We start from the raw sequence: 17036 nt of genomic DNA on the forward strand, positions 1-17036 counted from the left end.
CACCAAAAATTGTTTCTTTTAATATAATTGGAGCAGCACTGAATAGATATGGGGTAGTCAAACTGCGGCCCTCCAGATGTCCATGGACTACAATTCCCATGAGCCCCTGCCAGCGTTGTAGTCCATGGACATCTGGAGGGCCGCAGTTTGACTACCCCTGGAATAGATTATGGGTAGATAATTGGTCTTGGGCCTGAAATATAGCATTTTCCTCAGCTCATGTGCCCACGAGATGCTCAGGACTACTCTGTCCTATTTCATAGGTAGGTCCTGGTTTGGAATTACCTCTAGGGAACATTGGGTAGAAATTTTAATACACTGTTGCCGTTACATTCAGAAAGACGCATGTTCAAGACAGTCAGAGATTTCTGCCCCTTTCCCGCCCCCACCCCCGTTGTGTTTTTAAACAGGTGGAGGTAAAGCCATACGTGTTGGATGACCAGATGTGTGACGAGTGCCAGGGTGCAAGATGCGGCGGAAAGTTTGCTCCCTTTTTCTGTGCCAATGTCACTTGCCTGCAGTATTACTGTGAGTTTTGCTGGGCGAACATCCATTCTCGGGCAGGACGTGAATTCCATAAGCCATTGGTTAAGGAAGGGGCTGACCGCCCACGCCAGATCCACTTCCGCTGGAACTGAGCTAGATTCGTCGAGACCCCCCTAAGGAAAGAAGAATGCCCGTGGCCCACTGTGTCTGGAGAAACTGTCATGCAGAAGAAATAAGTGCATTTTTCTGCTTCTTACCCCAACTCTCTCAATACATGCATCTTTTTCAGCAGCCAAAATACGACAAAGCCTCTTGTTTTTCACCAAAACCCTACATCTCAGGCTTACTGATTTTTGTGATATTTTCATGTTAAAATAAAAAAAAAAAAGTTTTTTTGTATTTTTCTCCAACTTATTTTTATATGTAAATTTAAAACTAGATATGAGAATGTGTTTGCGTAGGGGCACAGAGTCTGCTGCTATATTTAGTGGGTGAAGCGTGCACTTATTTCTAAACATGGGTTTTTAAAATTTTAAGATCTGCCCCAATAATTTACCAAAGGTAGCAAAAATAGTGAAGAGGGAATATGTCTGCTACAAAAAAAAAGCTTATTTTTATTGTTGTTGCTATTTTCAGTGTACATCAGTTTAAAATTAGGGTTGATTTTTTGCGCTCCATTTTGACTTGCAAGAAATAATACCTCAAGATAATCTGATTTATTAGCTATTTTTAAACATTTATAATCACAAGCTGTACTAGCTTTGCTGCTACATAGGTGTTATGTGTAATGCCACCTATTAATACGGGATTTCAAGATACCCTGCATTACAGATTAAAATGCAGGCAGCACAATATGGGCAAAACTGCCATAGTTTTAGAATGTGAAGAATTGCATGTTTACTTACCTGTATTCACCATATGCATGCACTAGATCTAACAAGATGCAAGTTATTGCAGTTTTTTTAAAGGCTCTGAAATCTAGGTAGCATGATCAAATTGCAAAAATTTGTTACAAAAAAGAGACTTGCATGCATGATTATGACTCAAAGGGTTTTTTTTAATGTCCTACATGTGTAAAATATGCAAATTAGTTTTAGATTAGAAAGTGCAGCCATTTTGTGATCTGGTTGGTAGTGGAATTCAATTTTTGCAGACTGGATATAATATTGTAATCCCTGTGCAATTTTGTGATGTGTGATTCTGCTTAATGTGAAGTGATGTAGCATAGACACATTTGTGTAAAAATCAAAACTAGGTGTTGGGTTTTTTTTTGTTTCAAACTTATTCTTTCAGCCCCTTTAATCGTTCATGGTTTAAACTTCCTCTACAAAACCAAAGATGGCCAGCCCACTGCTAACCAGTCACCAAATGGGAAACTACTGAGAAGTATGCGTAGAAATGTGTTCAAAAAAGAAAGCCTGATGCTTTATTAATAAAATCTAAATGAAGTCAAAATGGAGATGGTGTAATATACAGACAGCTCGTTGCATAAGCTAAAATGTACCTTTAAGACAACAGTGAAATCCAGTTTAACATTGTATGTGTGCTTGCTTGACCTTGAGTGCATTTAGTCTTCCTTCCAGTTGGGGTCACTGTTGCATGAAACGTCAGTAGTTGATTGACAAACTAATGTGGTTTTTTTTTTTTAAATGTTGATGGAAATCTGGTAATGACCTGACCTGCAAATTTTTGAGAAGAAATGAAAACCGCCAATGTACTTTTCCTAGATTCTGAACAAGAGATGTTCATTAGCAGTGTTTTTGTCCCTCTCTGAGCATTTTAATGCAACTAGCCCTTACGTTTCAGGGGAAGGAAAGAGCTGTTCTACAGTTTAAGCAAGCACCCAACAAAAGCAAATGCAGAATTGAAAGTCTCTAATAACTCCTAGAGAGAAACATACAAGGGCTTCGCTCTTGGCAGCCCAATGGGGACAATCCTTCGTGTAAGCAAAGTGTTACTCTAATATTGGTAATTTGCAGTGTGCTTTTTGTACTGTACAATACGTGGTTCATGTCTAACTCTGCTGTTTTGTCGTGGTTGTGGTTCCTGTTTTTAATGTTTTAAAGTTGATGCTGTTTTCAGAAGAGCTTTTAAACAGATTTGTTTGTCAATGTTCCCTATTTGTTACTTAACCATGATCCTCCAGATTTTTTGGAGTCTTCTTTTTTAACCTTTAAAACCCCGCCAAACCTTAATCCATTTTTGACATTTGTTATGCACTATTTTTATATCTCTATGAGAGATTTTTTTCCAATAAGTCAGCTATTTTAAGGCACACCTTTTTTTGACTGATGACATCTCCTTTGCTATACCTCAATTTTTGGAATTTAGAAAAAAGAAAAAAAATAGTAGTTTTGCAATGTTAATTATTTAGATATAATTTAATTCTGCAGATGTTTTTAACTTTATTTTCATATTTCTTGCTTGAAATTTAAAATTTAAGAGCCTTTACATGTTTTAAATAATGAAAACAAATACGGAAAAACAACTGAAATGATTGGAGATGTTGAAAAATCAATTTCCCCTCCCATTACGCTGTGAAAGCTAGAAAAAAAACATGAGGATCTCTCTTTAACTTTGGTGTGGGTAAAAATAACTAAAATTTCAGATATTGTTTGACACTTCATTTCTGGAGCTATTAAAGCAAATAGCTTCTGCAGCTATATCCTTTGTTCTTTCAAAGATTGTGCTCTTAGGGCACAATCCACCATGAAGGTGTTTGGTACCAGCCAGGGTTGGGCGCTTTGGCCGGTTTGGTGATGGGGAAGCCAGAGGCAGCCAGTGCCGTGGCGTGCCGCTGGCCGCCTCGGGATTCCACAATCGCCGAAGCGCCCAACCCTTAGCACCCTTTGGAACTTGTGGAATCCGTTCAAGAACATCAATGTTGTTCGTTGCTCCTGAGTACAGCGCACTGGTGGTTGGGTGGATTGCGCCCCCCCCCCCCAGTAGTTCCACAACGTTTGGTTGGGTTGTTTTTTTCTTTTTTTACAAATCATATTTATTTTACTATTTTTTGTAGGAGATTAATTTTATTGTATTTTTGTATTTTTAAAGCTTCTTGGTTTCCCCCAAATGTGCATATTGCTGCCCAAACATATATGACTGTGGAGGAAAAAAAAAACTTTAGAAGTCCATACTTTTTTTTAAGAAGGAAACATTTAGCATTTATATATTTGTGTATGGAAGACACTTGAGATTTTATTCCCTGTTGCTGCACAGAGCCCCTCCTCAAAGATGCTACAAAACTTGAATCTATAACACATTTTGGAAGGCTGACTAACCTCGATTCTGTGTTGTGACGTGCAATACTGTTTCTAATGTTTGTATAAAAAGAATAACAGTGTGAACCTTTTTAAATGCAAATTTTATTTTTTTCATTGCATCTTTTGCAAATTTGATCCACAGTGTCATTTTTTACCGTCAGAAAAAGAAAACCCCTTTTGTCATTGCAAATATTTTTTAAAATCCAGAAATCTTTGTACTGATGTAAATGATCGTAGTTATTTTGGATAGTGTTTTGCTAACAAAAGGAGAGACTTTTTTCATGCATATTTCTATTTTGTTGTCTTTTGGTTGTTTTTTGTTTTGTTTGTTTGTTTATCTTCTGTTTTATTTCAAATAGTAAAAAATATTCTTGGGATAATTTTTCATATTCTTGTCATTAATATTATTTTGTATTTTTATGTGGAAATATATAATTTTATGACGCTAATTGCTAAAAGTTTATTTTATGTTGAATTATTTTTGGAGCTAAGATCTTTGTAATATTAAAGCAACTAGTTTCTAAATTCCGAGTTTCTGTAAAGAATCGCACAAGTGGTTTATGGAGTGTTTCAATTGTTATTATATATGGTTCTTTGATATGCAAATCAATATTTTCAGTTAATTTTATTTTGTATTCCTAATGCAGTGTTAAAGCAGTTTTTATTTTATTTTATTCTAAATAAAAAGAAAAACCCATGCTTTTATGGACAAAAAGGGAGCAATCCCCCAGGCACTGCTGTGGAGTTGCCTCCCTTGGGTTCAGTGGCACTTCCGTTGGAAACTCATATAAAAGCCCCATGGAAAAGAGGGAGGTGGGGTTGACAACAGCATTGTTTGGTGGTTTGTGCCCCAAGTTAAATCACCTTTGGCTTAAAATCTTCTGTTGAAAAATCTTTAGTTAATTTTACTGTTATCTTCCAGGTGTCTAAATCTCCAGTCTGTCTGTTGTACTGGTAATTTAACTCTGTAATGGAATAGTTTGCTGCCAATTATTTATATATTAAGTAATTTTTAAATATTTGTAATATCGTTGACTGACTAATAAACTATTAAGTTATTAGCATATTTTCCCTCAGGATTGTAGTTTCTTATATTTGAGCTGCACACTTGAAATTCACTTAACAAAAAATTGTCTTCAACATTTTTTTGCTCCTCCATGGTTGATTCCGCACCAGCGACGCCATTCCAGGCTGCCACCAGTGCTTAGCTGCAGATCGGCATCTTTGCAGATTTCTGTGCCCCCATGGGTCCCCCGGTCCCCCACTGAAATGTGTCCCCCTGGGGGACATAGCCATGGCAGGGAGGTTCCACCACACAAGGGGGCACTGGGGAAGTTTTATTTTGCAGGAAGGTGGGATTGCATGGAAACACGATCCTACCTTACTGCAAAAAAAGTTAAGCCCACCCTGCAGGGCCATGAAATGGGCCAAGGCACTTTTTGCCCTCTCCTGGCCTCCATAGGCCTGGAAGGTCCACCTCTACCCATCCACAAGGGCTTGCCGCAGGACAGGCCCCATTGGCCCTGCAGTGGGGAAAGGGATTGTGTTCCCTTGGCATGGGGCAAATGAGGTCACGATCCTTGGTAGGCCCTGGAAAGGGGCCGTAATGGCAGCAATGTCATGTGGACACGGGATTAGCTCTGCGCCCATAGTGACGCTGCCCTGGCCTTTTCCACCCGTGAGGAATCAGCCCATGTCAGTCATTCTGAACCAGGGTTACTAGTAACCCCAGAGTTACCCCAGGTAAAGGATATTTAATTTTAAAATATATATATTTGAATTTCAAAAAAAAAACTAACCTGGAGCGGAGTGAGGAGAACAGAGGGGCTTTCTGGTCATCTGTATGGTCTGTGGTGGCCTTCTTGCATTCACACACAATGGAAAAGGGATGTGAGGGAAGAGCTGAATATGCTGCACTTCCCCCCCCCCCCCCGCCGCCATTGGCTTCTCCCATTTCTCCCCTTTCAGAATTTCTTCTCAGAACTCCACTGGCAGAAAATGCTCCAGCAAGCAAAGAGATTCAGATATTCAAGCCACAGAATCTACCCTCCAAAGCAGCCATTTTTTTTTTCAGAGAAATTGATATCTGTAGTCAGTGATCTGCAATTCCAGGGATGCCCAGGTCCCACCTGGAGGCTGGCACCCCTAGCCAAGAGCTACCACACCTGGATCTAGTGCAAATACTATCCACCAGGGGTAGTCAAACTGCGGCCCTCCAGATGTCCATGGACTACAATTCCCAGGAGCCCCCTGCCAGCGTTCGCTGGCAGGGGGCTCCTGGGAATTGTAGTCCATGGACATCTGGAGGGCCGCAGTTTGACTACCCCTGCTGTACACAGCCTCCCCAAGGTTTCCTTTCATCCCAGGTTTCCCCTTGTTCTGGCAGCCATTTCCAACCTTGGGAAAATGCTCAGGTCTGCCTCCTGGTGGTGCCTGGAGATCTCCCAGAATTTCAAGTGATCTCCAAATCACACAGGTCGTGCCCACTATGAACACGTGACTTCTGGGGGGCATAGCAGGGAGGTGTGGTCGGCTCGCATCACTTCCAGAATTCCACTTCACACCCCAAGATCACATCCTAATTTATCTTAGGTGTGCAAAATTTAATTTGAAATCTTAAAAATGTATTTGCATACAATCCTTTTTACGCAGTGTTTTGAAACTGTGTTCACATGCATATTTTTTGTGTTTATGCTTGCCATTCTCCAGGTGAGGCCTGTAGAACCTCTTTTGCACTTGTTCTCCAGCTGTCTGTGACCAGTTCCTCTGGAGAAAGTGGCTGCTTTGGAGGGTGGGCACTCCGGTTGTGCACTTTGGGCATGATTCAGCTACCTTGGCGATCACTTAAGCCCAAGGCAGCCAGCGCCATGGCACGGAGAGGAGGGGCGGTAGCATGCTAGCCGGTGGCTGCACATAGGCGCAGACCTCTATGTCTGTGTGCGGCCGCCGGCTGGTGTGCTGCCCCTCCTCTCCCTGGCGCTGACCTACGTGCTGCTTCGGCCTTCGGTGATTGCCGAGGTGGCCGAACCATGCCGAAGCCCATTGTACCCCAAACTCCACCTCCTTTAGGCTCTAACCCCCAAATCTCCAGGAATTTCCCAACCCAGAACTGGCAAACCTGTTTGTGACCCACTGCTTGTCACTGGCATGCACCCACATTGGCCTTCTTGGGCTTGAAGTATAAGGATCTGAGTCCGTTCACAGATTAAATCCGGAAGGTTTCTGCAGCACCAAGGCTCTTCCACTCCTTCATGGTGTAGGCCTTATGTGTTGCAACGTGAGAGGTGTTGATCCTGTGCGGAGCAACACAACCAAGGAGATGGTTTGATTACCCTCCAGACAAGTGAGCCCCAAATAGCCAAGAGGCTGAAATGGCAGAAAGTCTTTTGTTAAAAGAAAGAGAAAGATTAGATGTAAGGTCCTACAGATTCTTCAATTAACCAATTTGCCTTCCCTTGTATTTCAGGGCCCCCATCCCCTCATGATTTCTGGCAAATGAAAGGTATTATGTTCAAGGTCTGTAGATTTCATTTCATACTGCTGAGTTTCTTGTCCAGGCTACAAAGAATTATTTTATCACAGCGACTGAATAACGCTGTCCAAATGCTACCCTTACATGTTGAAGATTTGGTATTTACATCTGCAATGACCGACTTTGTGTCGTGAAAGAACTGCTGCATCACCAGTGCTATGCAGATTATTATTACTATTATTAATTAATTAATTAAAGTGTATTTCCCGCCACTCCTGGGACTGGCTCGTGGCGGGTTGCAGTTGTCCTTAGCTAAAACCCCATTAACTCTACAGGACAGAAGCACAACAGCAACAACACGGAATTGCTTCCTTGTAAGCCAGGTGCTCAATGATCCTTTTCTTGCCTTCATTTATTCACTCCCCGAAATGCCTTATGCCATTCTCCTCTCTCCTGTTTTGTCCTCTCCTCAGCCCTGTGAGATAGAATGTCAACTGACTGGTCTGACTGGTCAGTAGCAGAATGGGAATTTCATCCTGGGTCTCCAGACCCTGGTCCAACACTCCTCACCATTACACCACACTGGCAGTCGGTGTCCGGGCCCAGAAGTCCCGAGGGTTGCACTTTCCTTTCACTCACGCAGTTTTTGGAAGAGAAAATATTGTTGGCACGTCAGGCTCAGAAAGGACAGCTGTCTTGGGTGGAGAGAGCCAGGTCAATATCTGTCTGCAGCAATGTGTTAATCCCTGTGCTTCTCGGAGGTGTGTTTGTGACCTGTCTCAATACAGCAGTGGTTTTCAACCTTCCTAATGCCGTGACCCTTTAATAAAGGTAAAGGTAAAGGTATCCCCTGTGCAAGTATCCGGTCATGTCTGACCCTTGGGGTGATGCCCTCCAGCATTTTCATGGCAGACTCAATACGGGGTGGTTTGCCAGTGCCTTCCCCAGTCATTACCGTTTACCCCCCAGCAAGCTGGGTACTCACTTTACCGACCTCGGAAGGATGGAAGGCTGAGTCAACCTTGAGCCAGCTGCTGGGATCGAACTCCCAGCCTCGTGGGCAGAGCTTCAAACTGCATGTCTGCTGCCTTACCACTCTGCACCACAACAGTTCCTCATATTGTAGTGATCCCAACCATACAATTAGGCAAGTGTTTTTTTCACAGAAATTAAACCGAAACTGACCAATGGCATGAAGATCCATTGTTCATGATTTCATATAAATTGGTTTTCTTCCTGGGGTTTCTCAGTTCAGTTCTGCCTCATGCTGATCTCAGTCTTTTCTGCTGCTCCAGACAGATGAACATTCTATCTCAATCTACCCCACAAGGCTGTTGTGCGGATGGTGCCCCCCATCCCGGGCAAGCTGCTTGCCCTGCCATGACCCCTCTGAAAGGATAATTCGACCCCCAAAGGGGTCCCAGTCCCCAGGTTGAGAGCCACTGCTCTAAAGGTTTCATGACACATCACTATTCTTTAGAAGTTCATCTTCTAAAGCAGTGGTCCCCAACCTTTTTATCACCAGAGACGGGTCAGTGCTTGACAATTTACTGAGGCCCGGGGGGGGGGGGATAGTCTTTTTCCGAGGGACATCGCTGCCATCTGAGCCCCTGCTCCACTTGGTTTCCCGCCAGCACCCCTGACTTCCCGATGCCCACTGGGGGGCGCTGCTAGCAGCAGCTGCGCAGTGCCACGTCAAGGGGGAGCCCCAGCCATGGTGGCCGCTGGAGAGCACCAAAGGTGAGCCGGCGGCAGAGTGGCAGGGCAGCCCCCGGGGAGGAGGATGAGGAGGATCCACGGCCCGGTACCAACTGATCCACGGACTGGTACCTGTCCCCAGACCGGGGGTTGGGGACCACTGCTCTAAAACCTTGGAACATGGTTGCTGATAAGTATAGGATAAAGCAAGAACGTCAACTCTGCAGACTGCATTCAGACTGCCACAGGCACTCATGCAGGGCCCACAAAGTAACCCCACATTTTTTTTAATGTCCTGGAAATGCACCCTTGTGGCATGCTGGTTAGAATGCATTTGTGAGGGAGAAGCAGCTTATGAGCAGCAGCTGTACGGCTAGCCTGCCTGGGACTGGCCAAGCAAGGAGACACAGTGGTTGATCTGGATTCCAGCTTGTTAAAAGCATATCCCATTGGAGCTGGGCTTCCACAAATGAAGGAGCATCGTAGAATAAGGGAAGTCCAAAGAAGAAACACCTGGATGGCCCAGCACCAGAGGCCCCCAGCCTTTCTGAGCCTGCACATACCTTTGGTATTTAACACGGTGCGGTAGGCGTAGCCAGAAAATGGCTGCCACAGCTCCCCTTCAGACACACAGCCTAGGCATTCATGCTGTGGCCAATGCAACAGCTTAAAAAATCTGCACAGCCAATCAGAATGCCAGTGGCCAATCCGAAGCCTTTCCCACTAGTAGCCCCACCTGGCCACACTTTTTAAAGGCTCTTTGCATCCCGGCTCACCCTACTGGAGACCCCTGGTCTAGCAGGTAGTGAAGAGAAGACGTGGAGGGTTCCCTCCTTATAGATAAAATATGGTGGGCTCGTTAATGGCTTCTGCCCCCATGTCCCGAGGACACGCCTCCTACCTTGATTTCTTCAGTAATACCTGCTCCAAGATTTGGGGCATCCCTTTTAATGTGGACAGTTTACAGGATACAGACTGAGAAGTGCCTCCCATCATCTCTGTTCTTGGGAGCTTTTTACAAAATTAGAGCAGCAATACTTTTCCGGTGGGACCCCTGAGATGGTCTTGGGGCCCTGGCAGGTACCAAGCGTTGTTGCCCTCTGGAGTCTGCCTTGTCCTTAAGGTACTGGGGGGATGGGCATGTTTGAAATAATTGTCTGGGTTAGGGGTTCCCAAAGTGGGCAGTATGGCCACCCTAGAAGGGGTGGAAGGATCCAGAGGGGCAGTGAGGAATTTGGAGGCAGTCTGACTCTTTCTGCTTCTGCTGCAAGAGATGTTTCAAGAGACATTACCTGCCTCTGAGTAATAGCCACTCTGGACTTTCTTGGGGGTCTCCCACCCCAGGGCTGACCCTGCTTAGCTTCCAGAAGGAAATGACAGCTTCAGAAGATGGGCTGGAGGGGATCCTGTTCCTGCTGAGAGCCAGTTTGATGTAGCGGTTAGGAGTGCGGACATCAATCTGGCATGCTGGGTTCGATCCTGCACTCCCCCACATGCAGCCAACTGGGTGACTTTGGGCTCGCCACGGCACTGATAAAACTGTTCTGACCGAGCAGTGATATCAGTGCTCTCTCAGCCTCACCCACCCCACAGGTTGTCTGTTGTGGGGAAAAGAAAGGGAAGGCGACTGTCAGTCACTTTGAGGCTCCTTCGGGTAGAGAAAAGTGGCATATAAGAACCAGCTCTTCTTGTTGTTCAGTAATATCACAGCTCTCTCAGCCTCACGTCCCTCGCAGGGTGTCTGTTGTGTTGTCTGCTTTGAAGGTGCAGTAGACCCAACACCAGGAAAAAGGCATGTGTTTGTAAGGGGGGGCACTAGGGATGCGGCCTGGGGGCCAGGACGGGTGGGCTTGGGGACCACTGGCCTGGATGAAGAAAGGCCGAATACTAGGCAAGTTAGGGAACTGGAAGAGACTGGTTTTAATGCGTGGCCATCCTTGGAAGGTGAGAAAATTAAAAGACTGTCATTCAAATAATTATACCTTGTAAACCCACCCATCCCAGTGCAACTGTGCTAGTAGACCTTGGTCTGTGGTAGGCTTGTGCTCTCCGGCTGCTTTGGTGGCCTAGACTGTGGATTTAGGGCCAAGCTAGACAGGATGACAACCTTGCCATTTTAAAGTCATTTTAAAACGCTGTGTGGCCCCAGTCCTGATCAGCCCCACGTTGCTCCTGTCCTTGGTGCTGCGGAGACAATGGAGATTGGGTCTTTGCAGCATTTCTAAATAGCTTTGCAGCGACGGCAGCTTCCTCGTGGTCGCTATGCGAAGAACACCGCCCTTAGTTAGGCTGCCCGAAGTTCACTTAGGGGCAGTTTCTAAGTTTCTGGAACTTACAGGAATATGCCAACTAATTAACCTTCAGAAGTTTCCCGTTTATTATCGGTGGTCTTCAAATTGTATTTCCAGGGAGTCTGGGGACCCTGGAGAAAGAAACTATGGCTTGAAAGCTTGGTGAGAATTTTTTCCTGGCTGACAGTTTGCCGAGCATGACTGATCCTCTTGTGCAGCACACCTCCGTTGGACAGTGTTTCCGAGAGAGGGTCTTGGCCAGGGGTAGTCAAACTGCGGCCCTCCAGATGTCCATGGACTACAATTCCCAGGAGCCCCTGCCAGCGAATGCTGGCAGGGGCTCATGAGAATTGTAGTCCATGGACATCTGGAGGGCCGCAGTTTGACTACCCCTGGTCTTGGCGGTTTGCAAAGGGCAAGGATGAGCCTGCTCTCTGCAAACAGTGCCTTTCCGGGCACACAAAGTGGTGTGAGCCAGTTGAATGTTTCCAAGACTTCTGCTCTATACGATTGCGTGGTGGACAATTGTGCTATTGTTGATTCCCAGGGAGGCCTCCATGACCCTTTGAAAAAGATGAAACCTGCTGAAGGGACCGGGGTCATTGTTTTGGGAGATGCTAATCAATACCTGTTGTGTCTGCTAGGAAAGTGATTTGTTTCAGCTGCTGGGCTCATGCCTCAGTTGAATGGCAACGGTATGAAAAATGGCAACCAAGGGGAGAAGTTTGTCATCTGATCACCAGAGAGCTGTCAGGGAAACAGAAGCATTTAATTAGGTGAATCATAATGAATTCTGTGGAACGCACCAACCCACAGTCCGTCCTTAAAAGCTTCATGACAGATAGTCGAGAACCTGTGTTGCCGTCACAAAGGGGATACGAACCCAAGTTCTTTGCTATACTGAGCTTTATATTGGGACAACAAAACAAAATCAGAGTCCGGTGGCACCTTTAAGACCAACGAAGATTTATTCAAGGCGTGACCTTTTGAGTGCAAGCACTCTTCCTCAGACGAAAGATCTTTTAGAGAAGGTGTTGTGGTCCTTAACCATTTTAGCTCTTGTGTTTGGCAGATGCTGCCGATGACTCTGGCTGTAAAAGACCTTTTTGGAAACAAGATCAGCACAAGAGTTTTAGATTAATGATTTAGTAAATGTGTATTCCCATCTCTAGAACTTGTTTAGAGGTAGCTCAAAACTAAAAATCATAGCAACTGCTCAATAAAAACAAGTCAATAAAAACAAGAAGTCATGACCATTTTAAAGAGCCAGGATAAAACATGCCAGGGCACAAAAAATTACACCAAGCTGGCTTCTCTGGATAAGAAGACAGATTCTCTTATGGATTAAACATTGGTTAAATGACAGGAAGCAAAGAGTGGGAATAAGTGGACAATTCTCGTCATGAAGTAAGCACTGGGGTCCTAAAAGGATCCATGTTGAGGCCATGTTATTGAATGAGGCTCACAAATGATCTGAAACTGAGGATAAGCAGGTTAGTGGTCAGGTTTGCCACTGACACACAAGAATTCAGGATGTTAAAAACCAAGATCAACTGTGAAGAGGTTCAGGAAGATTTCCACAAACTGGAAGAGCAAGTAACAATGTGGCAAATAAATTTCAGTGTTGATAAGTATGTGATACTCACGGGGGAGTCATTTCAACTTTTAAAAATGACTCATGATCTTTTCTGTTCAAGACATCGAGGGATGTAAGAAAAAAACAAAGAGTTTGATAGATCGTTATTTCTGGCCCAGAATTGCACGGACTATCAAGACTTTGTATTGTGATATATACCAAGAGGTCAGGAAGCCTGGGCACAAGATTAAGCCTCCTCTCAGACACTTGCCTATTGCTGAGGAAGTATTCTGTCACAGGGAAATGGAGGGGCATAAATGGACAGTCTGTCAAATAAATCTGCCTGGGTATGTTTCATCAGATACACTCTCAACCCATGGAAGGTGTTATTTTAGAAAGGGGCAATCTAGTAAAATGTATGGACAATTACAGAAAAAGTTAAATGACTTATATGGTACACAGAACAATAAACAGTGAACCCTTACCCCCCCCCCCAAAATGCCTTTCTCCCACCAATGGGTACAGTGGATATGCAATAGTACCAGACAATACAGCAGTGACCCAAGCGGGAAGGGAAAGGGAAAGGGAAAGGGAAAGGGAAAGGGAAAGGGAAAGGGAAAGGGAAAGGGAAAGGGAAAGGGAAAGGGAAAGGGAAAGGGAAAGGGAAAGGGAAAGGGAAAGGGAACGGAAGGGAACAGAGGGTTTGAGGTGACGGATTTGGTGACGGGGTTCTTACCTGTGAAAGCCAATAAACTAAAAGCAGGTGGGAAAGAGTTTATATTATCAGGAACATAGTGGAGGCAGTGATTTAGCCTTACCCTAGATGAAAAAATCGGAGCGCGTATTTGGAGCAGAGGTGTGGTAGTAGAGAAGGTTTGTCCCAAATGTTGATGAGATCTCAGTTCTCACAAAGAAGAACAATCCACGCTTATTAAAGTGGACATAAGAATGTCAGAAGGCTTTGCTTTAAAGAAAGCTTTGATTTCAAGGCCGGATTTCACCTTCATTGAAATCAGTTGAACCTGGGGGTGGTTTTGCTGCAGGAGATGAAACCAGGGATGAATTTACCAGCTCGCATCAGCAAAGAAAACAAATTCCTTCTAAAAACCAGACCAGAAGCAGGTGCATTAATGTATCTTTAGCTGCATACTGGTTTGTTGCTGCGGTCACTGGTGCCTCGTGATGGGCTTTAGCACCTGTGTTCAGTGATATATCGCAAAGCAAGATGGATATTGGCCATATGGTGGCTCCAGAAGGCTGTGTTTTGCAGAACATTTTTCTTGCTTGGCAGGTCCCTGTACAGGAATTCTGAATCCTGAACTGTAACCGGCAAACAAACAAGTTGATTGACAGAATGGTGGCTTTGAAATGAAGTCTCTTGGCAGAACTTTTGCAGGAGATCAAGCAGGAGGTTGAGCAGCCATCTAGAGGGACAGATCCACCCAGTTAATTGCCTGTCTTCCTCTCTCCAGCAGTTTTGATCTGATGTCCAGCTGCTGGACTAATATGACTTAGTGAGGAAACCAGCCAGCATAGATGACCTACTTGATTGATTCGAGAATGGTGTGGTTTACATACCAGAAAGATCCCAGAATAGAGTCCAGAGTCCACAGAAGTGCCTGTCACAAGAAATCTGCCATACCACAAAACTATTTGTAGTTTCTACAGAAAGGGTTATGCATTGATGAACCTGCTAGATCAGAACACTTGAAAGTCACCTGCTTGTGCATACTGATAGATCGAGCAAAGGATAGCAATCTCTTGTCTGCAATTAAATCAGCTGTGAGTGGAGGGCCATTTAAATTTTTCCCTGTGCAACAAGCAGGATTGAACCAGAGTGACCTTACCTTTTCCCCACAATATCCTGGAGTGGATATAACCCTCAATATTTGAAAAATCAGCATGAGTAAAGGTGCAGCTCTCTGCTTCTCCCGAACTAACTTGCTGCCTCAAGCCTCCAACACTGTAGAAATGCCCTGATTGGCCAGGGCATCAGTTCAAAGGCTTCTACGTTCCCAGGCTTCAAGGTTTCCCTTAAAGGAAAAGCCCTAACATCTCTCAGTAGAGGCTCCAGAAGCCCTAACTTCTCTCGGCAGAGATTTTCCTCTTGGATTTATTCCCCCTCCTCTGCTGTCTCCAATCCCGCCTTCTCAAGAAAAGAAAGGAGGCTTCCCCCGCCCCCTTCCGAGCTTCCCTAACCATGTGCAGAATACTTTTCTGTTTCAGTTGGGGTGGGGGGGGGATAGAGGAAGACCCAAGTTCAAATAAATCTGAATTCAGCAGGATCCACAGTGTAATAAACAAAGTGCAGAATCAGCCCTGGTCTTTTCATAATGTGGCCAAAGCACAATAGCCTCAGTTTGGTTATTTTTGCTTCTAGCGGAGAATTCAAGATTGTTTTGATCTAGAACCCATTCCTTGATCTATCTGGCAGCCCACCATGTCTATAACTCTCCTCCGACCCCACATACCAAAGGAATCAGTTTCCTTCCTGTCTGTATTTTGCACTGTCTGACATCATACACAGAACGGGAGAAGACCATTGTCTGCATTATCTTGATTTTGGCCACCAGCAGCACATCCAAACCTTTAAGGACTGTCTCCATCTCCTTCATGACTGCCCTTCCCAGTCTCCATCTCCTTCTGATGTCCTGGTTGCAGCTCCCTTTGACATCATTGAACCTCTGAGCAAGAATATCAGGAAGATAAAGACTGAGAGGTATTCTGTTTGGGCTGCAGCAAAATTTGGAAAAACACCAAGAGCTATTTCTTGGGTTGGAAAGCAAAATTATCAACCCGCTTCCAGTTATCAGTCTTCAGGTTTGGGACGAAGGCTCCATGTTTTAGCTTCAGATCCCCACAGGAAAGTGTAATACCTTCAGATGCCAGGGCCAAGAGAATGGCTGTTGGATTGCGGCAGAACCAGAGAAGAGTCTTCAGTTAGGAAGGGGAAGCTTCAAGGTGGGGATGAGTTGATGCCAGAAAATGGCATCAACCATTAAACAGCTTGGGGAGACCAGCATGGGGAGAATTCATGGGCAAGACAAGGAGCAGCTTCAGGCTGGCCCAGTGTGGATACAAAGGGAAGGAGGGACACCCTGCCCTCTGCCCTTGACCAGTGAGTGGGGAGCTGGATCAAATGCTCTCATATCTCTAAGTACAGAGGATTGTGGAGATGAATCTTGGATCCTTCACATGGTTGATGCATCTGCATTTTGGTCTCCCACATGGTGGTGGCGAGGGCAGACACCAGCATGCCGTGAGTGGGGCAGCTGCCAGGACCCAGGACTTCTTGGGGAGGGGGAGTCTGCTGCTACAGACCCTTGCCCACAAACCTCCTCTCCCACCTCCCCGTGCCCCTGCTCCCACCTGCCCAGAGTCACTGAGGAAGGCCGTGTGGGTAGAGGGGGCACACAGTGGTGGCAATAGCCACAGTAGTCCCATGACAAGCACTGTGGCCACTGAGCATGGGGAGAAGGGGGGGTTCTTAGCAGGAGAAGGGCACACCAGCTAGTGGGGCTGTGCAGCTCTGGGGCTGGAAAAGAGGGCATTGTGGGGGTACTGAAATCTTGAACTAGTCCTGGCTGTAGCATGGAAAGAAAAGGTCTGCCCATGAATGTTGCTGGATGAAGCTGCCCCCACCTCTAGCTGAAAGAGCTGTGCCCTTTCTGCCATGCACTGGGTGAAACATGTCCTCCTACAGTAGCGGAGAGGCAGGTCCAGCGGCCTGAAGAGGTTAATCCAAGTCTGGCTTGACCCCACACAACACGTCTGCTGATGGAATGCAGTGAGGGGGAGCTCACCACCTCCTCGGGCAGTTCCGTTCCACTCTGAATTTTCCACATAGTTTAAACCCGTTTCTGCTGGTCCTGCCCTCTGCTGCCAAGAGGAACTGCTCCCTGCCCTCCTCTAAGTGACAGCTTTTCAAATACTTAAAAACAGAGTCATGTCCCTTCTCAAAGTCCTTTTCTCCAGGCTGAACATTCCCAAGTCCCTCAACCTATCTTCATAGGGCTTGGTCCCTTGGCCCCAGATCATCTTCGTCGCTCTCCTCTGTACCCTTTCAATTTTATCTACGTCCTTCTTGAAGTGAGGCCTCCAGAACTGCACACAGTACTCCAGGTGTGGTCTGACCAGTGCCGTATACAATGGGACTATGACATCTTGTGATTTTGATGTGATGCCCAGTTGATACAGCCCAAAATGGCATTCGCCTTTTTTACCGCTGCATCACACAGCCTGCTCATGTT

At 45.4% G+C, this 17036-nt stretch overlaps 1 protein-coding gene across 6 annotated transcripts in view; it reads left to right on the forward strand.

Annotated features, from left to right (window-relative positions):
• The window catches only part of CPEB2 (cytoplasmic polyadenylation element binding protein 2), a 62965-nt gene extending 58150 nt beyond the window's left edge, over nucleotides 1-4815 (forward strand). For all 6 annotated transcript variants that reach the window (XM_077300839.1, XM_077300840.1, XM_077300841.1 and 3 more), the window contains one exon: nucleotides 411-4815. In XM_077300839.1, the coding sequence (XP_077156954.1) occupies nucleotides 411-638 (228 nt within the window). In that variant the 3' untranslated portion in view covers nucleotides 639-4815. The remainder of the gene's footprint in view (nucleotides 1-410) is intronic.
• The last annotated feature ends 12221 nt before the right edge of the window (nucleotides 4816-17036 follow it).

This window comes from Paroedura picta, chromosome 10 (assembly GCF_049243985.1).
Source record: "Paroedura picta isolate Pp20150507F chromosome 10, Ppicta_v3.0, whole genome shotgun sequence".
Taxonomy (NCBI): domain Eukaryota; kingdom Metazoa; phylum Chordata; class Lepidosauria; order Squamata; family Gekkonidae; genus Paroedura; species Paroedura picta.